General features: G+C 39.3%; 1 protein-coding gene across 11 annotated transcripts in view; it reads right to left on the bottom strand.

The window, feature by feature from the left end:
* The window catches only part of LOC131041418 (serine/arginine-rich splicing factor SR34A), a 143,292-nt gene that overhangs the window by 90,675 nt on the left and 25,054 nt on the right, over positions 1 to 27,563 (bottom strand). For 4 of the 11 annotated variants that reach the window (XM_059213999.1, XM_059213998.1, XM_059213997.1 and 1 more), the window contains exons 2-3: positions 3,156 to 3,427; positions 2,845 to 2,970 (exon numbers count right to left, since the gene is read on the bottom strand). In XM_059213999.1, the coding sequence (XP_059069982.1) occupies positions 2,845 to 2,931 (87 nt within the window). In that variant the 5' untranslated portion in view covers positions 2,932 to 2,970; positions 3,156 to 3,427. Of the gene's footprint in view, positions 1 to 2,844; positions 2,971 to 3,118; positions 3,428 to 27,563 lie in introns of all 11 variants that reach the window. The other 7 variants (XM_057974500.2, XM_057974498.2, XM_057974494.2 and 4 more) reach the window with 5 other exon arrangements.

The following is a 27,563-nucleotide window of genomic DNA, read 5'->3' as shown; positions in this document are numbered from 1 at the left end:
AACAGCAAAATCAGAATATGTTGCAGCAACAACAAACTGTACACAGGTACTTTGGCTTAAGCAAATGTTGAAAGACATAAAGGTAAAGTGCAAGGAACCTATTACTATATACTGTGATAACACTGCAGCAATTGATATATCTAAAAAATTGGTATTACATTCTAAAACAAAACATGTTTCTATCAAACTGAATTTTTTAAGGGAAAAAGTTGAAGAAAAAGAGATAAAACTGGTTGATTTGAACACTAAAGAACAACTTGCAGATATTTTCACAAAACCTTTGCCTAAGGAGACTTTTGAGTATCTCAGAGATCAGCTTGGAGTCATACCACCACCGGTAGAGACTTAAACAATTGATGATTGTCATCAACCGGCAGAATTAAATGGACAAATCTTTTATTCCGGTATTTGATGAGGAAGCTACTTCTCAGGGGGAGTAGTTGGTATATTGAATTGGTTCGTATTTTGTATGAACTTGACTTTTGTGACTTTGGCAGTAGATGTCAAAGGGGGAGAGATATCTATGGACAAACACATTTAAGGAGAAATTGGTATTGTTACTCCCAGGGGGAGAAATGGAGATTATTGGTATTTTGGTATGGTTTTGTCATTGATGTCAACACCTACTGAATACACCTACTTTGCAGATCCAGCAACATTCACCGGCAAACAGTAAACTTTGCAACAGTTACTGGCATATGATTCACCGGTAGGATATATTGTTCACCGGTACCTGGAATGATATGGAAGACACTTGGTAATGTCGAAGACATCATGTGGACACTTTATTTTGAAGAAATAATCATTGGTATATTCATATTTGCATATTTGCTTTTACCGGCAAATAGGTCCAAGTTATCTAGGGTTACACCGACAAGTTTATCCTTTCCAGATCAGCATGGCATGCTATGGAGATGATTTATTATTTTTGTAAATGCATTAAGCCGACATGTTCGATCGGTTATTGCATCGGATATTATATTATTTGTAAAATGTTTTTATTGTAATATCTTGTAGAGCCGACCTACTAAAATTGGTCTTAGGATATGGTATAAATGTAAGATCTTATTTGTAAGATCAAGTGTGGAATGCGAAAAAGAATTTTGTGAAGGTATATGCGAGATCAAGTAGAGGTATACACGAAGACATCATTTGAAGGTGAAGTTAGGTTTTTGTAGAAGCATATCAGCATTACACCGATACTGAATCCAACATATGAAGATGCTATTTTGTGTAGTACATTCTTATTGGATTTAACCATCCAACTGTAGTCAGTGTGACTCCCATTTGTGATTGAGCAATGAGCTCTAGGTTGTTGGCCTTTCTGCATGTGCAGACCCCTTTTTGTACACTTACTATCTGCAGTAGTATCATCTGATTGTGGGTAAGGTTACCCACCGTGGTTTTTCCCCTTACAGGGTTTCCACGTACAAATATTGGTGTCATGTGTTGTGGATGACTTTGTGTTTATGTTTCATGCATTAATCCTTACCGGTATAGCAATTTACTGTTAACACTGTCTACCGACATACTTAACTGGTTTACCGGTATTAAGCATTAAGTTGGTTAAATAAGATCTTGGTTTGAATTTATTAGACAACTGGTTCACCCCCCCCCCCCCCCCCCTCTCAGTTGTCTCCGGGACCTAACACTTTCAGTATTCTTAGTATCCCGCTGAAAAGTGGAAGGGCCTGGCTTGCCGCTCAAGTATTATAATCAACTTCAGTTCCTTGTATCTAACGATCCCCTCAACATTGTATGCTCTCACCCTCCCAGATTGGGCTCTCGGTGATCAAAAGGTGGAAAGGGTTACTTTGAGCAGTATTGGGATTTCACTTTCTAACCCTGGTGGGTGTTTGTGTTGATTGTAAACTGAAAATAATTGAAAACAATTAAGGGGAATATTACATTTTACTAAACCATAAACCATCGGTCTTAATGGAAATTTATAAATGTTTCAAACGTAACTTTTCATGACAATCCACTTTAAAATGCACAAGTTCAACTAGATTTCTATCGCAATGGTTATTTGTAATTTGATTTACTAGCCTAATACTTCAATTATAATTCAATCAACAGCTGGCTATTTGAATTTCTATCAGCATGCTCCATTATAATCCATTATTATATAAAGAAATTTGAATGTGAAAAAGACTGCATTGCTATAAGATATCAGATACTAATGAATTTACGATTAGAGGAAACTCTTGTAGTGGTAACTATTGATGAATTTTATGATAAGAATCTCTTATAACTATAAGACAAAAATGAAAAATTCTACGTCACTTATTTCTAAGTATATGAAATAAAGTATAAAACCAACCATTTGAATAATATGAGAGATTTATATATAGGTATCAGATTATCTCAGACCAAAGAAGAAAATAATACCTAAGTATGAATTCTAAAATTTAAATGACTATGGACATTGGGCCATACACGGTAATATGCATAATAATGAAATCTACAGTTTAAATATGTTTGGTCCATACATTCTAAGGTCCTCATAATAAAACTCCCAGTGAAACCTTAGTTCGTTGCTTTATATATTCTATGGGACAATTTCTTTTTTGTATCCAAGTACAAACTGCAAAAAAATTAGGAAGTGCATGCCTATTTTGCAATATGCATTCTATGGGATGATTTCTTATCTATCTACATAAAAACTGCAAAGCAATTAGGAATTATGTTTCCACTATCATCCAAACCCAAATACAAAAAGAAACAGAAAATAAACTTTAACTTTAACAGTAAACAAGAACACAGAATAATACTCCATTCTAATATAAAGTTATACAATTAAACATATGAATCCATTCAAAAACAAAGAAGAACAATGGTAACCTTATAAAAAAGGTCTTCAACTTCCCATTCTCGAATATCGCCAGGTAGGTTGCCAACATATAATGTTCGAATGGCCTGGTCACTCATTGTTGCCAAGACAAATAATCTTCCTTCGTAATCTCTTGCCTGCAGGAAGTGGAAGGACCTGTTAAGTATTTTACACTGAATAATTCAAGGAATAGTTAAGATTGCCCAATGTAATGACTATCCTAAAGTAACTACAAATTCAAACTAGAACCCTCTTATATCTGCATCCTACAGTTCTTTTACTAACAGAGAGTGGCGCCAAAGCTAAATTCTATGAGGCAAACCAAGAGAAAAATCTTTGGTGAAACTGATGCCCAGAAAGCTCCATCTTTCCCTCTTTTGCTCCAAGAAACTCCTCAGATATGAGATATTCAAAAATGAAGGACTTAACGATTAAGACCTACTCCAGCTTCTTGTTCATGTAATTAAGCTCTCTCCGAAGCTTGTTCAAGGGACCCTTTTTTTATTACCCAGTTTTCCACCGTGCTTTCTCCCTTCCCTCACTCTCTCTACCTCACAGTTCCAATGCTCCTGACTTTATCAAAGTGCCTCGCATCTATCATACAAAAATGGGTCATATTACTGGAAGCAACAAAATATAGTTTAACATAAAACTTATTATCTATTTCTCTGACACAACCATATTTATCACAAATAGACCTGAGAATATGCAGAGAACAAAATTAATAAGTTTTGCACTCTTATAGATGTCAAATTACATTAAACTCTCAGGAACGGTGAATATTCAAAGATGAATAAACTTAACAACTTATACAAACAGAGTACCTAATCCACATTTTGAACAATTAGCATGTACGAATCTTGATGAAATTAGATATGAATACAAACTCGTCAACAAATTTAAATGAAGGATTTCCAAATAATTATATGTACTTAAAATAGAAATATGAGAACATTGAATAACAAAAAAGCAGTTCTATGACTATCAATGAACTTTCCTTATTGGTCACAGAAAAGTTTGCAGGACAAGACAATTATTGATTTTGACAACACTTTCTAGATTCCTCAAATCAGTAGCCTTTATGAAAAAATTAAAATAAATTTTCCCTAGTATCTACTATCTGACAAAATTTTGCCTCTTCTTGAAACATCTCCTTGATTCCAGTTACAGTTAATGGAAATTTCACATTATCAGAATTTGAACCAATTCACCTTGTTGTGCATCTATTAGCCTTCCATATCATATACTGCCATACAAACTAAACATAATTGTACGTGAACAAGAGAAAGAACCTCAAATTCAAATACTTCATATTCTGAGCAAATACTATCCTCTACTAGGGGATTACTTCACTTTGCTTTGTTGTTCAAGGTCCTGTACCCTCCTTTGGGATCAATAAATATGAGAACATTAAATAACAATATAGCAGTTATATCTATAAATTTTCTTATTGTTCACATAGGAGCTTATGCAGACAAGTTTACAGGTCTGTACAATCATTAATTTTGATATTTAGATGCCTAGAATCCAGATGTTCATGGGAGCTTCCTTTTATCAAAATTTGAACCAATTCATAATTGGGTTCATCATTGTTTGGCATCTAATAATCTTCAATATGATATAGAGTACTGTCTAAACTCTAAAGTAAAAAGAAATGTCCTTGAACAGAAGAAAGTTAGTCAAAACTATTTTATATTTTCAGAAAAAACTCTTTCTTCAGTAAGGCAGAAACTTCACTCCACTTTGTTCAAAGTCAGTTCAAAGTCATGTACTCTCCTTTGGGATCAATGATTTGTAGAACACTAACATCTTTTGAGTCCAATCATTTGTAGAGAAACACAATTTTGACAAGGTTGTGGTTGATTTGGCTATCGAGATAGCCACCCAAGATCAATAAAGCCTAAAGAAAAGCGCAAAGAAGACAAATAGGACAAAATAATTATATTAAAATCAAAGGATGCAACACAATGAGATTATGTACAAGGGATGCTTGTATAAGAGTAGGATACACCACCAAGAGTTGTGAATGTACAACCAATGTGAGATGGAAATGTTTTTTTTTTCTTTTCTAATACCTCACAAGTATCCCCGCGACGCAGCCCAATGCCCAACCTGCATTTCTTTGGTCTTACTTACTGCCAAGTTGGAGCCAAGAAGGGGCACGCTGAGGCGAGACTAGTCCTCTAGGGATGCCCGCAATCACCAGTTAACCACAGGCATTAGGTAAGCCCGAGCCTCGAAGTCAAATTTGAGACCAATGGGGAGCAAACCCACATACCAAGCCAACTTCACTAGTCGTGTGGGGCAAGATGGAAATGTAGTAATGTGTATAGTACAACTCCACCAAACAAGTACAAGCTAGTGCAAGTTTGTAATGTCCCCTTCTTAGCAGTGACTAGTTCAGTTGGTCGTTAGCCTATTCCGGAGACCTGTAGGCTACTCAGAAGCAGAAATTAGGGTTTCCTATTTTATAGGAGGATTCCTTGGTGTTTTCAGGGGTGCATTCGTGGAAGTTTCTCAGTTTGGATTCTGGATTCTTTCCGAGTTTTCAGAGAGCTTCAGGATGGTTTGCCATGCATCTGCATTGGATGACTTTTTCCAAACTTACTATTTTTAGTAAGTTCGGCAACTGCTCAGAATGTGCTAAAAATCACTTTGGAAACACTTACTATTTTTAGCAATATGCTATTTATAGTAAGCACTATTTTTAGCAGTGCTATTTTTGGCAAGGGTTCTGCAGCTCAACTCAGTGGTTATTTTTGGCAGTGTTATTTTGTTTCAGATGACTATTTTTGCAATTCAATACCTTGGCTTCAATTCAAATGTGGCAGTGGTTGAAGAAGGTATATTTAATTGATTAAGGCTTATATATATTATGTCTTGACTAAGGACGACTTGGAGGAGGAAAATATTAATTTTATCCTAAGTCTATTTGCACAAATTATTTCACCTTCTTTTTGGATGCCAAAGTGCAAATTCATTAACATTATTTTATAAACCTTAAGTTATTCCAAAAAAGTATGACTTAAGGGGAGTCATGTTGTGGACGCCATATGCTAAGGAAATAAAATGAAATACAATGCCAAATGAGGATGAAATGAAAGTGCATTTGGTTTGGGTACCATTTGGGACGAATTTCAATTTCAATTTGGCCTGGTGAAAAGTTATAAATAACGGCCTTCGGCCCTCATTTTTGGTATCCATTTGCTATGATAATGAAGTGTTGTTGAAATACTGTCAGACCTTTGCTTCGAGGGATGCATACCTCCTAGTGCCTTCAGTTTCGTGCTTGAGAGATAGCGCCTAGCTGAACTTGTGATTGTTTCTCATCCAGCGGAGCAGATTGAGCTCAATGAAGATGAAGATTTTTGTCGTTTTCTGATTTTGGAGTGTTGTTAGTGTGCTTTCAGGTTGCTATTTTGGTGTGGTTGTAGCATGTCTTCGCTCATAACTCTCTATTCGTGTGTCAGCTCATTCTGGGTAGTTACTCGTTCTTTTCCTATGCCCCAGGCGATAAAGTTTGTAAGTTTGTAGTGCTTAATGTTGTGTTTGTTTTTAAAATGCAAACCGTACTTCTGCCTTGGACGTACTATGTTGGGCTGCCTAGGAATGCATGCATAAATTAATTTAGGGGTTTTGGGTGCAGTTTGTTGGTTCTAAACTTATCGCCTACCTTGCCTCTTTCATTTGCATCCATTTTGAGGTCTTTCTGTTGAGTGTGGATTAAGTTGTGAGCATTTTAGTGAGTTCTTAGCTTGCTGGTCTGCGTTTTTCCGATGTGTGGTTTGCATTTTCAGAATTCGAAGTTGTTAGTGTGGAGTGCGTCTTGGTGTGATTGGTTTATGTTGGTTTGGGAGTTGTTGTGACCTTTTTCACACATCGCCCCATTGCAAATGGGGACCCTCTCTTTTCCTGCTTTCTAGGGTTTTGTTAGTGTCCTATGACCTTTTGCTGCAGTTTCACCAAGCCTTGTCCAGTTCAAAGCATTTCAGGCCCTGACAATTGAAAGTTAGTTTTTGCAAGTTATGTGATTCCGAAGTGTGAACACCACCAGAGTGCTTAAAAAGGCCAAAGGATGAAGATCGCAATCGATTTGGACGAAAGTTTGCTTTTTTGCTTTTTCCTATTTTTTAGGAAGTTTTGTTTTTGGCCTTTTTAACCCAATCCCCGGTATGGCTATTTTTAGAAAGTTTTCCCTTATTTTTAGGGATGTCTGCTTTTTGCTTTTTCGAAATGGGAACCTAGGGTTTACACTTGCACCACTGACCTGCTTCGACCGGAACTCGAAAATTCCATGTTTTGACATAAAAAGCTAAATCCCTAGATTTTAGGCTTTTTGCTTTTTCGGGATGCAAACCTAGGGTTTACACTTGCACCACTGACCTGCTTCGACCGGAACTCGAAAATTCCAAGTTTTGATCTAAAAAAGCTAAATCCCTAGATTTTAGGCTTTTTTGCTTTTTCGGGATGCAAACCTAGGGTTTACACTTGCACCACTGACCACCTTCGACTGGAACTCGAAAATTCCAAGTTTTGACCTAAAAAAGCTAAATCCCTAGATTTTAGGCTTTTTTGCTTTTTCGGGATGCAAACCTAGGGTTTACACTTGTACCATTGACCTGCTTCGACCCCGATCCAAAATTTTCAAGTTTTGACCCAAAAAGCTAAGTTCCTATATTTTAGGGGGTCATGGCACCTTCAAAGGATACTTAGCTCGAAAAATCATCCTGATCCTCAAATGTCCTGAAATTTGGCTAAGTCTGGAATGTCATCCTGATCCTGAAATTTGACTAAGTCTGGAAAATTGGAGAATCCTCCAAAAACTAGATTTTGCATTATTAGTCCTAGAGGCCCGAAACCACTCTCAAACATCCTGACAATATATATGAAATATAACTTAAAGTATAAGAAAGAGAAACTTATACTTAAATGTTATATTTCATATATAGTCCGCCCTCTTGAGAGCCTCCAAAAGTCCGCCTTGAAGAGCAAAGGTCTAGAAGTCCGCCCATGTTGGAGATATCTAAAAGTCCGCCATGTTGGGAGGTAGACCAAAACTCCGCCAAGATGGAAGAGATGCTTGAAGTCCGCCCAAGAGGAGGGATGCCTAAAGTCCGCCTTAGGAGGTGTCTCCAAAGTCCGCTCAAGGTAGGAGTGTTGCCTAAAGTCTGCCTTGCATGGAGCAACTCCAAAGTCCGCCATAGGTTGAAGAGGCCATGGTGGAAGAGGCCATGGTGGCCAACACTCCAAAGTCCAGCATGCCAAGTGATGAGAAGCCAAGTCTAAACTCCACCATAGGTTAGAGAGCCATGAGGAGGTGTCTCCAAAGTCCGCCCAAGGTGGGAGAGATGATAGAAGTCCGCCCAAGGTGGGGACACCACCAAAGTCCACCCAAGATGAAGGTCATGTAGGAGCCCTCTCCCAAGTCCGCCAAGGTGGAGAAGCCTCCAAAGTCTGCCAAGGTGGAGAGCCTTCTAAAGTCCGCCCAAGGTGGAGAAGCCACTAAAGTCCGCCATAGGCTAGGAGGGTTATGGAGGAGCCAAGCCCAAAGTCCGCCCAAAGGTTAGAGAGCCATGAGGAGAGATGCTTGAAGTCCACCCAAGGTCTTAAGTGTTGGAAGCAACCTTCAAAGTCCGCCTAGGCCATAAAGGAGAAATGTCTAGAAGTCCGCCTAGGGGGTGTGTTCCAAAGTCCGCCCTATGCCTTAGCTAAAAATTCGCCTTGATTGAGCTTGGCTCAAAGTCCACCCTCCATGTTGAAGGGACCCTTCAAAACTCCGCCCAAGGAAGTAGATGCTAAGTATGATGTTGAAGAGCCTTCTCAAACTCCGCCATGCCTTAGAGAGGTAAGGAAAGTCCGCCCAAGTTTGAGGAAGATGAAGGTAAGCCTCCAAAAGTCTGCCTACACATAAAAGTCAAACAGAATCAACGAAAATACAACGTGATGTCATGAAAATCCTTCAAGATTTCAAACTTAAATCCAAAATAGAAAGTTTTCAAAAGGAGAATATTGGAAGATTGAAGAGGATTTCGAACTTAAATCCAAACTGACAAGTTTTTTTAAAGAGAATATTGGAAGATTAATAAATATTTCGAACTTATAGCCAAATTGGAAACTTTTGGAAGATATTTTCTTCGAATTTGGAAACATGACAACACTTTCCAAAAGAATGAAGTTAAAATTGGAAACATGATTTGGAAGATTTTAAGGGTTTCTGATTGAGGATTTAACTTTATTTACAAATACTTCGTTGTAAACTTCATTTCTACACCAAGAAGTTCGAAAATATTAAGGAGAGCATAGTAAAATACTTTCAGTTTGGAGTTCATCTGGAGAAAGTTTTGGATATTGCTGGAAGTTGGATAAACTTTTTTGACAAAAGTTTCACAAATTTTTTGGGGTTAGACAACCCGTATAAGGACAAATTATTGAATCTCTCCTGAATTTTTGAGTATTTTTGAAGGTGAAATTAAATTCATGATGCAGATTTATATATTTTCTGAGTTTTTCTAGAGTTTGAGAAATGAATTTTAGTGAATTTGTTCGAATTTCTAAGGGAGGAAAATCATTTTTTTTGGCTAAGTATAAGAAATTTTCGGAGTTATAACACTTGGTGTTGGATTGTGATCACAGTTATCTTGAAGGTTGGAGAATTTACATGTGAAAATCCCATTCTCATGGCTAAGTATGAAAATGAAGTAAAATTTTCCAAACACTTCGCTGATTGCAGCCTCGATTTTCTTTAATCCAAGATAGATTTCTAACTTATTTTCCTTTGGTTTTACAAGTCACGTGAGGAAATAGAAGCGGGATCATCATAGAGATCGCAGTTGGAGTTCACAGGCAAGGTTCATCCGAGCGTGAAGATAGCCAAAATTTGGCAAAGTATGGGAAATGTTGAAGGCATGTCAGGGTATCGAGAAGAAGGACATGATCACAGTGAATGCCTGAACAGCTTGATCCCATCATTTCATATTTGCAAGGGGTTACCCAGAGCTTTTTAACCCTCTTCCCATGCAACATAAATTGGCAACTGAAGGCAGGATCATCACAGAAAACACAAATGGAGTTTCGAGCCAATTTCAAAATTGAAAAAGGGACCACGAGCAAGGTTCGTCCGAGCATAGAGAGGGATAAAATTTGGCTAAGTATGAGAAATACTTTGCGAAGAGATTTCTTCTCCAAATTCGAGGCACTTGAAAGAATCTCAAGGCATCAAGAAAGAAAAGTTCTCAGACTTGGTGAAAATATGGGAAAGTTAAATAAACTTCCAACTTCTTGAAGGATTTCATCTCCTGAAGGAATTAAAAAGACAAGCTCCCAAGCAGAATCAAATGGCGACAAGAAGGAATCAAATTTCCATACTTAGGCAATTTCTTGACACAAATTGGAAAATTCAAGAAAGACATTCAACACGTTGAGGTGGCGCCTCGTCATCTTCCAACCAATCAGATCGCTCCAAGTCAACATGTCCAGATTCGATGCACCTGACTTATCCAGAAGCTTCTAGAAGGGCACACTTCACTACGCAACAACCTTCTATTTTCATTGATGGTTCATATTTAGCAAGAAGGACAAGTGTCCCAAATGTAATTGGTCGAGGGTAGTGTTGTGACGTTTTCACACATCGCCCCATTGCAAATGGGGACCCATGTTTTTTGCTCGTTTTGTTCGTTTTCGCTTTGCTTTTTTTTAGGGTTTTGTTAGTTTGTTAGTTGTCTGGATTTAGGGTCAAGCCTTAGGGTTTTAATTACCGTCTTTTCGGACCAGAATCCAGTCGCTTTTGAGAGCTTTTGAGTTTCCTTTTCTAGAATGCAAATTTTGAATGAAATGAATTCGCCAGAATGGTCTAATTTTCAATTGGAATGTTGACGCAGAGTCTAAATTCGTCTAAGTGTTGATGATGAAACATGAATTTTGTCCAATTGAGTAATTTTGACCAAATTTTGACTTTTTTGATTTTTGATCCTAGGCATTTCAAATGATTTGTTTTCGCCTTGTGAAGTGATAAAATGTGTAAAATCATGATATTTTGGCCTGTAGGAGCAAAATCGCTCCTGTCCCTCAGTGAAGGACGGGAGCTCGTTTTCAAATATCTCATCATTCTTGCAGAGTCCAGACAAATTTTACGTTTGAAGTGATGGAGAACGGCGAGATCTTTCCATTGAATATAAATTGAAGATTTTCATGAGCACAGAAATGCCTCCAGGGGGAAGATCGCTCCTGTCCCTCAGTGAAGGACCGGAGCTACAAATTCAATTTCGCCTTGTCCTTGCAAGATTTTGAAAGTTTAATGATTTGAGGACGTCCGAAGGAAGATACTTTAATTTGATATGCAAAAACGAAGGAGAATGACCTATATTGACCATATCGCTCCTGTCCCTCTCCAAGGGACCAGGGCGAGGTACCTTGTAGCTCTCGTCCCTCTCCCAGGGACCAGAGCGATTTCCTTCATTATGCAAAATCCAGACAAAGGTCAAGGCAAGTTTACGTTCAAAAACAAGGAAAAACATGAGATAAATGCGTTGAATATAAATTGAAGATTTTTGGGACGTCCATAACAGTGCTAATTGCCTAAATCGCTCCTGTCCCTCAGTGAAGGACCGGAGCTACAAATCCAATTTTGCTTTGTCCTTGCAAGATTTTAACGTCTTGACGATGTGAGAAGGTCCAAAGAGGTACATTTTATCAAATGAATATAACTTGAAGTGCTGTCGGGGAGATCAACAGGGTAGCAAGTCCGGCTTGAGTGAGGTCCTGATCCTGAAATTTGGCTAAGTCTGGAATGCCCTGATCCTGAATTTGACTAAGTCTGGAAACTGAAAAAACCTCCAAAAACTAGATTTTGCAATATAACTCCTGGAGGTCTGAAACCACTCTCAAACATCCTGAAAGTATATATGGAATATAACTTAAAGTATAAGAAAGAAGAAACATAGAAGGAAATGTCACTTATACTTAAATGTTATATTCCATTAAAATTGTCCTGATCGAGAGTGCGACAAGTCAAATTTCGCTCGTGTCCCTCACCAAGGGACCAGAGCGAAAATGCTTAGTTGAGCCATTCCTGACCTTGTTTGGACGAATCGAGACATCAAAGGCATGGTGAAGGACGAAATGAGCATGATAGAGCATCCAGACTTGATCAAAAACAATGAGATGATGAAGTTTTGCCTAGAGGGTCAAATTCGCTCCTGTCCCTCACTGAAGGACCAGAGCGAAATTCTTCATAAGGTACGATCTAGGCAAAGATCAAGCAAATTTTATGTTCGAAGGCAAGAAAGGAGGTCAATCGAACCCGTTGAAGACAAATTGAAGATTATCAAACGTCAACAAAGGACCAAAATGCTTAAGTTCGCTCCTGTCCCTCAGGAAGGGACCAGAGCGATTTTTGTTGTGGATGACTTTCTTGCACAGTTTGAACCGATCTCAAGGCATGGATGAATAGAAGAGCACATTACGAACCCGTTGAATATAAGTTTTGAAGGTGACAAAGTGAAATAAGGCCCATAGAGCTAAAATCGCTCCTGTCCCTCTCCAAGGGACCAGAGCGAAATTCTTATGAAGGCTTAAAATTTGAAAGTTTATCAAGCATCAAGTGATCACGAAGGATCAAGGAACTTTATTTTGCACGATGATGGTGATTGCAAGTTGGAGAACGCAAGCATGAACCCAAAGACTTGAAGTTCGCTCCTGTCCCTCAGGAAGGGACCAGAGCGATATTGATTATAGTTGCTAATTCCTTCAAAAATCACGTTAAGTCAAGGTTTTGCAAAGGGGTAAAAGGTACAAGGTGTCTTTTGAAGATGATATGCAAGAGTTTTGAACGTAAAAGTGTTATCAATTAAGTTAAAGGACTCATATCGCTCCTGTCCTTTGGACAAGGACCAAGGCGATTTTTACTAAAACACTCATGTTCCGACAAAATCAAGACAATGCAAGGATAGCTAAGGTCAAGGACGTCCTTTAAGAGGCAATGAACGAGGAACCAAGGATGAAAGATGACACGTTTTGGCTAGAGCTTCAGGATCGCTCCTGTCCCTCTTCAAGGGACCAGGGCGATATCACATCTAAGGGACATTTATTTGCAAGACAAGTCACTCAAGTTTGAAAATCCTAGCGAAAATGCCAATTCCAACGTGAGGTTAAAGGCTTTGAACGTCAAAAGTGCAAAAAATCAAGACCAAGTGATGGATCGCTCCTGTCCCTTAGTCAGGGACCAGGGCGATGAGGTACATATTTTCCATGTTTTTTAAAAATTTTGGCGCTCAAACGCATTTTTGAATTTATTTAAATGCTAGGAAAATCGATATTTAATTAATGGCATTTAAATTTAGCGCTTGGTATTAATTGATTATTTTTGCCTTGTAAGAAAATCGAATTTATTAATTAAAAATGAAGGCATTTAATAATTGATTATTAATTCATTAAAAAATTAAATGGAGCGCTTGGTATTTATTTGTTTTATGGAGGTCGGCCCTTGTTATTCATTTAAAAATCATTTAAATTGCTTTATTTTTACAAAGTCGGCCTAAATGGTGGTGAGAGGTGTGAGCGCTATAAAGGGAGGGGTAGTTTATTTCATTTTCACATCATCATTTATCATCTCTCATATGCGACTTGGAGAAGGCAAAGGAGGAACGAATTTCATTTCAAGCTAGAAGGCACTAGTAACTATCCAAAGGAGAGGCGAACTTGAAGTTTCTATTTGAGCGAAGTTGCCTAGGACGTCAAAGACATATCAAAGATGGCGAAATTGCTAACTTGAAGAAAAGATCACGTCCAAGGCTTGAAGGGTGGCGAAGTTGATAAGAGGAACGTTCTTTTGAAGATCACATCAAGACTATCGAATTTCAAATTTTGCCTAGGCGAATTCCTTTATTTTGCATTTTAGAGTTAAGCTCTCAAGTAAGGTATGGCAAGATCTCTTGTTTTAATTTCAAATTTTGATCGTCATTGCCTTAATTTTGAATTTTGAAATTTTGTTTTGCCTTAGCTCAGTTGTTTTTAGGAAATGATTAATAAAGGACTTATCATTAAGTTTCCTAAAATTTGCTCTCTAATTTATGTTATGTATTGCAAAATCATGTTACTAATTTTGAAATGTTGTGTAGGCGTCAAATGGAGGTCTCTTCAAGGAAAATCAAGCCGGATCAAGGACGGTCTTCGCCAGGACGATCAAGCCAAGACATGGGCGACCTCTTCCAATCCAGCGTTCCAAGGCGAGGTACATCATCCTGCACATCAAGGACAAAAGGAGTTAGAACAAGAGTTAATCAAAGATAGCCTCTCAACGACATCAAATTAAATATCTAGCAAGCTTCAAGTGTCAGATGAGGTGGCGTCCTAGTCATCATTTCTCCAATCAGAGAAGTCCATCTCAGCATGTCCAGATTCAATGTACTTAACTCATGGAAGGTGGCACAAACTCCGATGTACCTACCCCGGCTATCCATTGGTCGATTTTTCTAGAAGGGACATGTGTCCAAGCAATACAATTTTATCATTGGTCAAGCATTAAATGTTATGTAATGGTTGTAACAAACCCTAATTAGGGTTTTCATTGTAAAATCTTGGCCATTGATCTTGAATTGATCTAAGCCATCAAATTGTATTGTGGGCACTATATAAGCCCAAACATTTCATTTGTAAAAGGAGAATTAGAGTGAAAGAGATTTTTAGATAGAATTAGAGAGATTTGTAAATAGTTGAAAGTAGTTAGAGAGTAGAATAGGAGGACAAGGCAAGAAATTGTTGCCATTGATTGTAAACAAACTCCATTTTCATTGAAGTAATGGTGAAATATGTCGTTTTTCTTGCAATTTGCATGGTTTCTTGTTGAGTCTTCAATCTTAGATGGTAGATAATTAGATGAATGGAGGAAATGTGATTGATTGATGGTGGAATTCGTACATCCATACTACTAGCAGTTTGTTGATTGCAGACTTGCCTTGCGTAGTCAACTGGAATCATTCAGCCTAAGCTCAATTTCAATTTGTTGCCTCTTCATTGATATGCATCAACTTGGATGGTATCTATGCCTGCGGTGATAACTTGAACATCATAAAGCTCCCCTTAGAAGATTGCACTAGTCTTGTGTAGATGTTCCATTGATGTCAAAACAAGACCTAGTTAGAGTTTCATCAAAAGGTCAAGTCATTGCTCCTACATTCTTAGTATTAGGATTAGATCCTCTCTTCGCCCTTATCCTTTTTCTATTTTTTTTAATCTAAGTTAGTAAGAGCCTGTGTCCAGCAAAGCAGATCGGAAGTTCAATGTAAGTCCCCTTGTGATTCCAGCAAATCACATCATACCACTGGAGCTTGTCCACACGTGGAGACCCCACTAAAAGAACCTTGGAGTCTACCTAACTGATCCTTTACGCGAATCTTCAGCAGTTAGAGACTATTTTCTCAAGAGAGGATAAGATGCCTTTAGGTATTTTATTCTGTGTATGATTGTGTACAAAATACACGTCAACAGGTAGTTAGTTTTGGGAAACCCTAATTAGGGTTTATAGCTTTCAATCTCGGCCCTTGATCACTATTTGATCTCGGCCGTTCATTTATTCTTGAAAACTATATAAGGCTACCTCCTCTCATTTGGAGAGTGTGAGGTTTTTGATGTATTGTTGCTTAAGGTCATTTCCAGATAATATATTGCAAGTGCGCTGCTTTGTAATCTGTATTATTTGAATGATTTGCATGGTTTCAATTGCCTCAACACTTAGTTAGAAATAATTTAGATTTGCTTTCATTGTTGTTAATTCGAAGGAAGGATTTGATAAGTGTCAATTGATGGTGTATCTCTGCTCATACTTTTGGTGTATGGATGATTTCCATCTCACCATGCAAAATTAGTCTGAGCCCATCCCCTATGCATCCCAACATCTCGATCATAAGCACAACCCATTGAAGATTGCACCGGCCTTGTGTAGTTGTCCCTAGTGTGGCGAAGCAAGGCTTGGTTTCTCGAGAGCACCCAGTTGGTACCGTCTCCAGAATTCGTAGGATTAGATTAGCCTTCCTGAACTCTATCCCTTTTTCCCTTTCTTTTGAAAGTCTAAATCCCAGAAAATCCCCCCCAAAAAAAAGAAGAGCCTAAATTGCTAAATCCATCTATGTTCAGAAATTCAAAAGAATACTTGTCAAACATAAGTCCCCCTTGAAAATTTCAGCATACACTACCCAAGAAGCTATTCCACTAAAGTCGCTTGTTCGCGCATATAGACCTTGGAATCAGTAGTGATTTTTCAGGCGAGGATAGAATACCTTTGGGTATCCTATCCTAATGTTTGGTAGATGATAAAACAGACACCAACAGGACTGAATATCTATTATCATTTGTAGTTGTTGGACTTGTTATCAGCACTTGATTACTCTTAGTCCCACTGCATAAGTGGAAGAGGCTAGCTTGGCCGCCTATATTTGGACAGTGACATCTCTTAATCTGAAAATCCATATTGTGCATTGTAAAACTGATTAGTAGTACTAACAGCTATCTATTTTGGATTGTTGCTCAGGACCCACTGAATAAGTGGAAGAGGCTGGCTTGCCGCCTTTCTTTTATTATTGTAACACTATCCTCCTGCTGAATAAGAGGTTTAGTAGATTGCAATTCCATTTTCAGCCCTCCCACTGGATAAGTGGTCAAGTGATTGTTGCTATTTTCAGTTCCTTGTAATCTTGTAATTGGCTGGTTGCACCCCCAAATTGTTGTAAAAGTTTTATCACCCGATAGATAAGCAGAAGGGGCTGGCTTGCCGCCCAGTATTGTACTTTGCATTGTAATTTCCAGCAGATAATTGAGCTAACGATCCCCTTATCACCGTATGTTCTCGCCTTCCCACATTGGGCTCTTGGTGACCAGAAAGTGGAAGGGTTACTTTCAGCAATGTTTTTTATTATCATTTTCTAATCCAAACAGGTGCTTGTGGTGCTTATAATTGGAAAAATTTGAAAAAAAATTAAGGGGAATATTTCAAAGTGCAACTTAAGTTGATACCTACTAGGTGCATATAATTCAATAACGTGATAAACTAAATAAAAAGTCAAAATTATGCAACCACAACCCCAACCATAAGCATAGATTAGGTGGATAGGATAGATGGGTGAATGGATCCTAGCAAATGTGTAGCCATGTTATGTACCCCATATAAAAGTATTGCCCTCAAAAAGAAGAAAAGGTATAATGTCCCCTTTTTGGGATTGCCTTGAATATTGCCCTAGAATTACAATTCAATGAAAATAAAGAATTTAATATCAATAAAATGTCATTGTCAAAATAAGCCCCAGTTTAGATCCTCGAATCATATTAAACAATATTGGATATATGTAATTCATAAAACAATTATATGTAATTCATAAAACCAATTATTTCTACAAGGGTTAGGAACCAAACATGAGTACAAATATGTGCATATTAATAATCTTCATAATCCATTAGATAAGTCATGTCACATCTATATTGATTTTTGTATTCAACCATAACATGGTTTGGATGAGGGAGCATAATAGGTTGGCCCAAAGCAATCCTCACACCAAACCCAAGAACAGACTTTATACCGTCTTGGCCCACATGTGGCAGACACGCCAATCATCCAGCATGGGGTGGCCTACTGTTGATGTGTCTTTTGTACACGACCAAACACAGAATTGGCGCTAGAAGGAGGGCAGCCTACTTTTCTATACAAAAGTTTGATCATCAAGAGGAACAGTACTATCTAGAAAATCTTGCCTCAAAAGAAATTCAGCAAAATTTGAGATGAACTTGTATCACTATGGTGTTGCCACATAGAGGATCAAATGAGGTAGTACAACCCAATTTGGAGATAGGCAACATTCAAGAAGACATTATTTCTGGATTGAATGACCTGGCGTGGAGCCTGAGGGAAAGTGACGCTAAGTATACTAGAGTTAGAATTATCTTGGAACAAGAAGCAAACAGAGCTGAAGAACGTCAAAGAGCTGCCGCCAGGGAACTTCGTAACCAAAGGAACCTGCAGTAATCTTCAAAAAAAAAAAACAAGATCTTCACGCTGGATCGTATTGGTTCTTTCTCGCCCGAAAAGCACCAAAGGATATTGAGGTCTACACCAGGCACAAAAAATCTGACTGAACTTCAGTTCACTTCAAGATCGAAGCGGGCTAAGAGAGAAAATACTTCAAGAGAACTTGGATCGAAGTCAGAAGGTACTTCTGATTTATTACAAGCTCCGTCGCTTCAAGAACAAGTACAAGCTGCAATTCAAGCAAGTATCCAGACAATTTCTCAATCAACAATTCAAGACAATTCATCAAGTTCTCAACCAAGTTTCCAACCTTCGGGAAGCACGATGGCTCACAATGCTCCTCCTCCTCCTCCTCCTGCTTATGCACTCAACGGCGCTACATGGATGATCGATAATCCATCACCATTAGAATTTGCAGTGTATCATGATATGCCTAAGAATCCGGAGAATTTTTGTCCTAAGTTCAACACCAATGATTTCAATTGTACAGCAGAAGATCATATCAAAATGTTCGAAGACCTTCGCAACAGGCGAGTTGAATACGGAGACGTAGCTTGTAGACTTTTTCCCTATTCGTTAGGAGAAGAAGCATAATTCTGGTTCATTCATCTACCAACAAAGTCAATCAGAACATGGGATGCAATGAAAGATACATTTATTGCAAAGTTTGGCATTCCAACCACGCCTGCTGAGTTATATAGGCAATTTGTTAAAATCAGAAGTAGAGAGCATGAGCCTATCACTTCTTTCAATAATAGGTTCCATAGAGCTTACACGATGTTGCGACATCCATATCTCATTGTTGACCCAAGGGAGATTTATGATGGAGCCTTAGATCATCTCACTGCCATGTTTGTGAGGGCCTATCCTATCCCAAATGATTTAAACACAGCGTATGCAAAAGCTATTAAAGCCAGTAAGCACATGGGGCAAAATATTACTGGGCCGCTACTTCGTATGGGACCTACTACAGCACCGAACCAAATTCAAGCAGTTAGTCTGGCTTTGGCACATCAAACCCCAGTCATGAATCCAATTCCGCAAGCAACATATCCTAGCGTACAATCGTCAAACCAGTTGGTGCTTCATCCTGGAGTTGCACTTTCACAAGCCCCACCAGCACAATCTGTGTACCTGCAAAATGCAATAAACTCTTCAAGAACACAGGAAGAAAAGGACGAAATGAAGGAATTGATTGAACAAATCAAGAAGTTATCAACTGAGGTGACCCACTTGAGGAATCAAAATAACCAACTGCAAAGCATGCAAAGAATTAATCAGGGACAAGTGAACAATCAGAACTTTCAAGGAAACAATAATCAAGGTTTCAGAAACAACAGTCAAGGCTTCCAAAGGAGAACATGGAATGCGGCTCCTAATAGCGGAAATGTGGTGACGCCACTAGACAACCCATCAAGTTCACAAAATCAAGAAAATCATCCTACCAGTAAAGTGTTTCTAGCAGAGGCAGCCTTATCCAGCTGGTGTAGACTTCACAGTACAAACCAACATTCTGAATTGCAGTGTCCTGAATTCAAGATTGCAGCTGACATATTTCAGCAGGAGATGCGTAGCAACAATGCACCCGAAAACCCTCCTACAACAGGATATGAAATGGTCCCGACCACTCGGTATGACCAAGCCATGGTTGTGGAAAGTTACAACCATTCACCAAAAGGAGAGAACGACCAGGCTCAAAATGGAAGATTTCCGCTGGAGTCAGCTAATGGACCGATGGTACCTCCAAGTTCCCAGTTCCTGCCTGCTTCAGCAAATGAACCTATTGAAGACTCGGAATATTATTTCCCGCCCTTGAATATTAGTGTCCTGGTTGAAGGGATAAAAGAAATATTCCACCAGTCCTCAGGAGGCGTAGGTCCGAGGGTATACCAAAGAAATCAGAGAAATCAAGAACCTCTGACAACATCCATTCCTCCAAACAATTTCTCTACTCCCCCAAATCCAAAGGCTAGTAATACTCCGAATTATCCGCAAGATACACAAGAGTATAGACAAAGGAATGCCCCTCCTCCTCGGGATGAAATAAAAAGACTTGCTATGTTTGTGTTGGAAGAACTCAAAAAGGTTAAGATTAGCTTGCCGCTCTACGAGTTGCTAAAAGTGTCAAAAATTAAAGACACCGTGATCATTAGCTTGAACGACACAAGTGCAGTGAGGCCAAAAAGTCAGAATACTTCCAAAGAAGCGGCCAGCAATAGTCAAGCCACCGTCAATGTGATTCAAGATGAAGTTGATAACAAGCAGCAGTCAGAGGAGGACAAATGTATGGTCCAGACTGTATCCTTTCCATCCAAAAAAGAGAATATGTTAGAAGGAAAAGTGTTACTTAAAAGAGGCGATGTTAAGAAAATCCAACCCACCATCAAAGAAAGCCTCACTTCAAGCCAAATCCTTTCCGAAAAATGGGTTGCTACTAAGAAGGATGCAATAAAGAAAGGGAAGTCTTCAAAGAAAGCGGAAAATTCAAAGGAAGAAACTTCAGAAAAGAATGGCAATCCAAAGGTCAATGAAATAAAGAATCAAGAACATAATGAGGACTCCTCAATTCTTTGTCAAGGAAAAGATGAGCCAGCCCCATTCCTCCTATCAGTCAGAATCTTTGGAAAACTATTGCACAACTGTCTATATGAATCAAGAGCTTCTAGTAATGTAATGCCCCTGGCCGTCTGTCAGAAATTAGGTATAACTTCTGCACCCACCAGAAGGAAGGTCACTCAGTTGGACAAGACAGAGGTTCCAGTCATGGGAGAATTGAACAATATCCACGTGCAGTTAGCAGCAGACCCAAGGGTCCAAAATTTCATAGACATATCAGTCGTGGATATGCCTGACACATATGGTATGCTTCTGAGTAGAGATTGGTCGCGAAAGTTGAATGGATATGTATCAACGGACTTTGCACATATGTGGCTACCCTGGAGAGGAGTTCCAAACCAGATCAAAATCGACAGTACTCCAAGATTGAGGCTCATGATAACCGAGTATGGAGAAGTTAATGAGGTCCTATTCTTAGAAACTGATCTAGGGACATACAAACCTAAAGTAGAAGAGGTCTTGATGATACAGGATTTGCAAGAGAGGGGTAGTAAAAAAGAGGTGATGGAATCTACAGAAGTTATTGTGGAAAGTGATTAAGGATCCGACCAAGATGACGATGGAATGTTTGAGAACTTTAGAAAATTTGTCCACAAGAATGTGCAACAAAGTATGCAACTTGGCAACTTAGCATCTGTTCGAGATCTGCTCCTCCCCAACTGGTGCAGGATACATAACGTTGTCCATTCAGAATTATCTTGTGCTATGTGCAAGACTGCATTAGAACAAGTATACAAGAGGGTCCCACAGGCATTGATTGTAGATGAAATTGAAGCCACGGATGTTCACAATTCCTCAGAAGAAGAAATTCTATCAAACGTGTCAGAAGAAAGCCAAGAGGACGAAGAGTCAGAAGACCGGGAGAATCTAATTTGGACACTAAGATTTGATGGATCTAAATCCAAACAAGGATCGGGACCTAGCTTTGAACTGATCAGTCCGTCAAGAGATACCTAACTCACCGCCCATAGATTACAATTCCCATGCACTAATAATGTTGCCGAATATGAATCCTTGATTCATGGGTTATTGCTAGCCATCAGAAAGAAGGCTAAAATAATGCAGGTTTATGGAGATTCAGAAATAGTAATAAGGCAAATCAGGAGGCAGTATGTGTGCCATGACAAAAGGCTGACTAGGTACCAAAACCGAGTTTGGGATCTCATTGAAAGTTTTGATGCCTTCAATATTAAGTCCATATACAGACATCAGAATCAAGTGGCCAATTCTCTTCCTCAGGCCGCTAGCTCTTTGGTTCCACTTGCCATGGAAGGACTGAAGAAGTTCACAGTAGAGTTGACCCCAGTACCTTCAGTCCCTGATAACATCACCAACTTTTAGGTCTTTGAAGACGACAAGCACATATTGGATTTCTTGACTAACACAGATGTCTTCTTAGCCCTAATCATCGATGAAGAGGAAGTGGAAGGAGCAAAAATGGATGCAGAAGGAGTTTTGAATTTAAAAAACAAACACTATCCCAAAGGGAATGGTGGAATTAGAGAGAATCTTTGATCCCGACAAATTAAGGGAGTTGAAAGGCCATAGCATGGAAGGAAAAGCATGTGACACTATCAATGTTGGTGACAACAAAGAAATTAAAAATGTCCTCATCGAAAAGGCATGCACTTCACAGGAAAGAGAAGGTATATTGAAAAATGTGAGGGATTTCCCAGATGTCATTGCTTGGAGCTATGAAGATCTCAAAACTAATGACACTGCAACCATCACTCATACAATCCCTTTGAAACCAGGAAGCAAACCATTCAGACAAAGACAAAGGTAGGTCAATCCCTTATTGGAACCGTTGATATATCAAGAGGTCCAAAAGTTGCTCTCAGCCAAAATCATCTTTCCAGTAAGACATTCAACGTGGGTCGCCAACCTGGTCCCTCTCAGGAAAAAGAATGGAGAGATCAGACTATGTGTCGACTTCAGGAATCTTAACCGAGCTTCAGAGAAGGATAATTATCCACTGCCATCACTAGACGAAGTGTTACAAATTGGTTAACGGATCACAAATGATGTCATTTCTGGATGGATATTCAGGTTATAATCAAGTGTTAGTAGAACCTGAGGATCGATTGAAGAACGCTTAATGCCTTTTGGACTCATCAATGTCGGCGCCACGTTTCAACGGGCTATGGATATCGTTTTCAGGGACTTGATAGGGAAATGCATTATCATATACATGGATGATATCACAGTCTTCTCCAAGAGAAGGGAAGATCATGTGGATGATTTAAGAAAGGTTTTCCAGAGATGTAGAAGATATGGTGTTTCCCTCAATCCCAAAAAATGCATATTTGGAGTAACGGAGGTAAAGTTGCTAGGCCATGTCATATCAGAAAAGGGTATTTCCATTGATCCTGACAGAGTAAAGGCTATATCAACCATCAACCTGCCAGCCAGTAAAAAAGAGCTTAAATCATTCTTTAGCAAGATCAATTTTGTCAGAAAATTTATCACAGGATTTCCCAAGATAGTTGACCATTGAATGAGATGTTAAAGAAAGACGCCAAAATAGAATGGACGGCACCAACGAAAAGAGCGTTTGAGGAAATAAAGTCAGCAATTGCAGAGGCTCTAGTACTAATCAGTCCTGACTACATGAAGCTCTTCTACCTATATTCATTTGCCTCTGAATATACTTGTGCGGCTATCCTCACACAAAGGAGTGAAGAAAAAGACGAGAACCCGATTGCATTCATGAGCACCCTGTTGAAGGATGCAAAGCTCAGATACCCTAATATTGAAAAACAGGCCTATGCATTGGTTAAAGCTATCAAATAATTGAGACATTACCTTTTGAGGGCCAAAGTATATGCAATTGTACCAGATGCAGCCGTGAAAACCCACCTCATGCAAAATGAATTAGGAGAGAGAAGAGGTAAGTGGGTCGCCATCATCCAAGAATTTGATATTGAAATACAACCCATGAAACTTGTTCGAGGTCAAGCCCTAGCGCAAACACTGGCAGTCAACGGGCCCAGGTTAGTTCAGTAGGTATATGAATTGGATGATGTCACCCCAAATGAATGGTATAAGGAAATTGTGACTTACTTGCTCAATCAGAAATGCCCCGCTCATATGACACCTACTCAAAAGAGAGCGTTGAGGTTAAAGTGTCAGCGTTATATGCTTCAAGGTTCTGTCCTGTATCGCAGAAATCATGAAGGAGTATATCTAAGGTGTATTGGTAGGGGAGAAACGAAACAAATAATTGAACACTTTCACTCGAAGTTCGGTACAGGGCATGGTGCTAACCTGGCCACAGCCCATCAAATTCTGAGAGCAAGGTATTATTGGCCCACACTATTCAAGGATACGTTTGATCATGTCAAGACTTGTCATACTTGCCAAGTCGCCGCTTTCAAAGAAACAAATCCTGCCATGCCGCTCAATCCAGTGATCGAAGCAAGACCATTCTCAAAATGGGGAATGGAATTTATTGGTATCATCAACCCTTCATCCTCGGCGCAGCACAGGTATATAATCACTGCAACTGACTATTGTACCAGATGGTCTGAAGCTCAAGCTCTTAAGGTATGCACTACTGAGGCTATGATTAAATTCCTTGAGGAAAAAATTATTACAAGGTTTGGTTGTCCTTACGCGTTGGTTTGCGATAATGGTTTTGCCTTCACATCATTAAGATTTTCAAATTGGGCTTTTGAAAATGGTATAACCCTTAAATTTTCATCCAATTATTATCCTCAGGGTAATGGGTTAGCCGAATCCACAAATAAAAATCTGCTCATTGTGATCAACAAATTGCTGGAAAGAAGTCCAAGAGAATGGCATACCCAACTAAGATTTGCCCTTTGGGCAGATCGGATCAGGACCAAAACCGCTTTAGGGATTTCGCCCTACTTCCTAGTTTATGGTCAAGACCCAGTATTCCCAATGCAGTTAAGCATCCCAACATTAAGGTTTATCCAAGAATACATGGAAGACACCGATGTTGTGCAAGCTCGACTGACACAACTCCTGAATCTTGAAGAAAAGAGAGATCAAGCATTAGAGAATTTTGCAAAGCATCAAGGGGTTGTCAAAAGATGGTTTGATAGACAGGCCAGAATCAAAGCGTTCAGCATCTCAGATCTTGTCCTATACTGGGATAAAGCTCACGAAAAGAAGGGAGAGCATGATAAATTTGATAAATTTGATAAATTATGGAAGGGCCCTTATCAAATCTCTGAGATACTAGGACAGAACGCATTCAAGTTGAAGACCTTAACTAGGGAAAATGTCCCATTACCTATCAATGGGAGGTATCTCCAACATTATTTCCAGTCCTAAAGTTCAGGAGGTCTGCCTTTGTATATAGTTAGCCTAGGTTCTTTTGAGTTCGGTTTGCCTGGGTAGGTGTGTGGTGTGTTTTTGGCTTTCTTTGGTCTTCGTTTTGGTCTTAGTTTAGGTGGTTTTTGCGTCTTAGTTTGGTTAGTTCGCTTGTTTGGAGGCGTATCCATCTGAAAAGGGAGATTTTTGTTATAAAGCACTCTAACATTCCGCTGGATTGTTCATTTCATTTGCTCAATCATGAAGTCTTCTAGGACATAAAGAAATCTTTCTTGATGGAATCTTGAGTCGAAATATATTTGCAGTGAAGTAAGATTGGCTTATTGAAGCGAGATACTAGTGTCCTTCAGTTATTATATCTTTTCACACTAATAATCTCCAAGTCGTTATGGTTTTCAGGCTAAGCTATGGTTAGTGAAAAATCCAAAATCTGACTTCACCGCCACCACAACTCTCAAACCCTAGTAAGCCTCATTGCTTACAAGCCAAAGGAATTGACGGAATGAGAAAGCAATAAAAAAAAAAAAAAGAATCATGAGAAAATGAAAGAAAAATCAAGAAAAAATGAAATGAAATGAAATATCAAAATTGGCTAATGGGAATATGCGAGTAACCCCATCGGGGCTATGGATGCCTGGCTGGCAATGGAGCAATATTCGTGAGATTGCGGTGATAACCTCGTCGGGACTATGGACGTCTGAATGGCAGCGAGGCTCTATCCAGGATGCTTTTGAGGTTCAGATAAACTACGTAGCTAATCACAGGGGAAACCGGAGATCATGATTGTCTTGTTGAGAGGAATTAACACATTGCACACACATGGATAACCATGGACTTAGTACTCTATCTCAATATGAAAGTCTCTTCTTGTAAATGCTTTTTAACTTCTTGATTTGTTGAGGGAGATTCTCTGAATATTCCTGAAGATGGATTGATTCTCAAATGTTTGCGAACATTCTTAGTGGTGTCGCCAGATGTTGTGACCATTTCACACATCGCCCCATCAAGATGGGGACCCCCCCTTTTTTCTTGGGTTTTGCTTTCCCTTTGCTAGGTTTTTTCTTTGCTTGCTAGGTGTTTTGAGTGAGTTAGTGGTCGTCTGGGCTAGGTAGATTAGGGTTTCCTTCGAAAAGCTCACCGAGGGTTTCTTTCAGAGCTAAATTTAACCTGGGCTTGCGGAAGACATATGTTGTCTGCCAATGCCCTAGTGGTATCTTAGAAGGGTCTTGCCTTTCAGGAGATTGAAAATGGATAAATTGTGCAAAAGGGATAAAGGTCGTAGGTCGAGATAGGTCAGGGTTGTTGGTTTTCGAGTCAAAGTCTTGTCTTCTGTCGAGTCGGAGTCGATTAAACAGAGCCAGTGGCAAAGTGAAGATTCAGGAGGCGATTTTAAGAATTGTTGAGCGAATTGGCAAGAAAATGGATAAGTTATGCATCAAGGGATGAGTTTGGAGGTCAAGTCAGGTCAATCTTGGAGGAAATCATGCCAGGGCTAGGATTTCGCTCTTGACCCTTCCAAAGGGTCCAGAGCGAATTCCTCCACAAGACACTCCATCCTGAACCAAACCTGAGCTAGCCCATTCCTAGGCTTCAAGGAAGGTAAAAACAATTGTTTGAATGAGGAAATGAGAAAAATGAAGTCTGGATCATGGCCTAAGGGTGAATTTCGCTCCTGACCCTTCCAAAGGGTCCAGAGTGAAATTCATGTAAAACCCTATTTTTCAAAAACCTTGAGTTATATGTCGACTTGAAGAGCAAATTTGCATGATCATGATGGAAGGAAGCCTAATGAGTTATATCCAAGCCAAAGAAGGGAGGGAAAAAGGTGAAAATGAGGCTAGAAGGAAAATTTCGCTCCTAACCCTTCCAAAGGGTCCAGAGCGAAATTCATATTTCCTCTACTTTGCTCTTTAGCTTGACCAAGTTTGGGGCTTCTCAGGAATGGTTTGAAGGATTTGGATGTATATTTGCCTTGGAGAGAAGGTTTGAAGCAATAAAGTGATGGAAATCAACCTGGAAGGAGAATTTCGCTTCTGACCCTTCCAAAGGGTCCAGAGCGAAATCGTCCATTTGACCTTCTTTTTTGCCTTAAGCCCCAAGTTGGCCTTGTCTGGAGCTAGTTTGATGGTGGATTGCCTTGATTGGGATGGAAGGAAGTTGAATGGATTATGATTGAGGAACAATTGGAGGAATGAAGTAGAAAATCAAGCCAATAATGAGGATTTCGCTCCTGACCCTTCCAAAGGGTCCAGAGCAAAAATCCCCATAACTCTCATTTTCTTCCTTGTTTTGGCCAAGTGTTGGTTTCTAAGGCATGTGGGAAGGTGAATTGGTATGTTCTTGCCTTGGGAGGTGATTGAAGGCATTAAAAGATGAAGATTTTGCCTAAAGGATGAATTTCGCTCTTGACCCTTCCAAAGGGCCCAGAGCGAAATTCTTTATAAACCTTATTTGCTCCCTTGCTTAGGCTACAAACCTTGTTCCTTGGGTGGAGTGATGTATTTTTGCCTTCCAGAGAAGATTGGAGGTGAAGAGATGAAGAGTCAATCCTAGAGTAGGAATTTCGCTCCTGACCTTTCCAAAGGGTCCAGAGCGAAATTCCACAAAACCACTCCTCTCCCAGTTTTGTGCCAAGTCAAGTGTGGGTCAGGGTGAGATAGGATTGGATATGTCCTTGTGAATGACTTTGAGTTGCTAGTGATCAATAAATTTGAAGGAATTGAGCAAAAACTAGGATTTCGCTCCTGACCCTTCCAAAGGGTCCAAAGCGAAATTCCTAAGATCACCTATTTCCCTTGCAAA

The sequence above is a fragment of the Cryptomeria japonica genome, chromosome 11 (genome assembly GCF_030272615.1).
Source record: "Cryptomeria japonica chromosome 11, Sugi_1.0, whole genome shotgun sequence".
Classification (NCBI taxonomy): Eukaryota; Viridiplantae; Streptophyta; class Pinopsida; order Cupressales; family Cupressaceae; genus Cryptomeria; species Cryptomeria japonica.
This window is presented reverse-complemented; position numbering and strand designations above follow the sequence as displayed.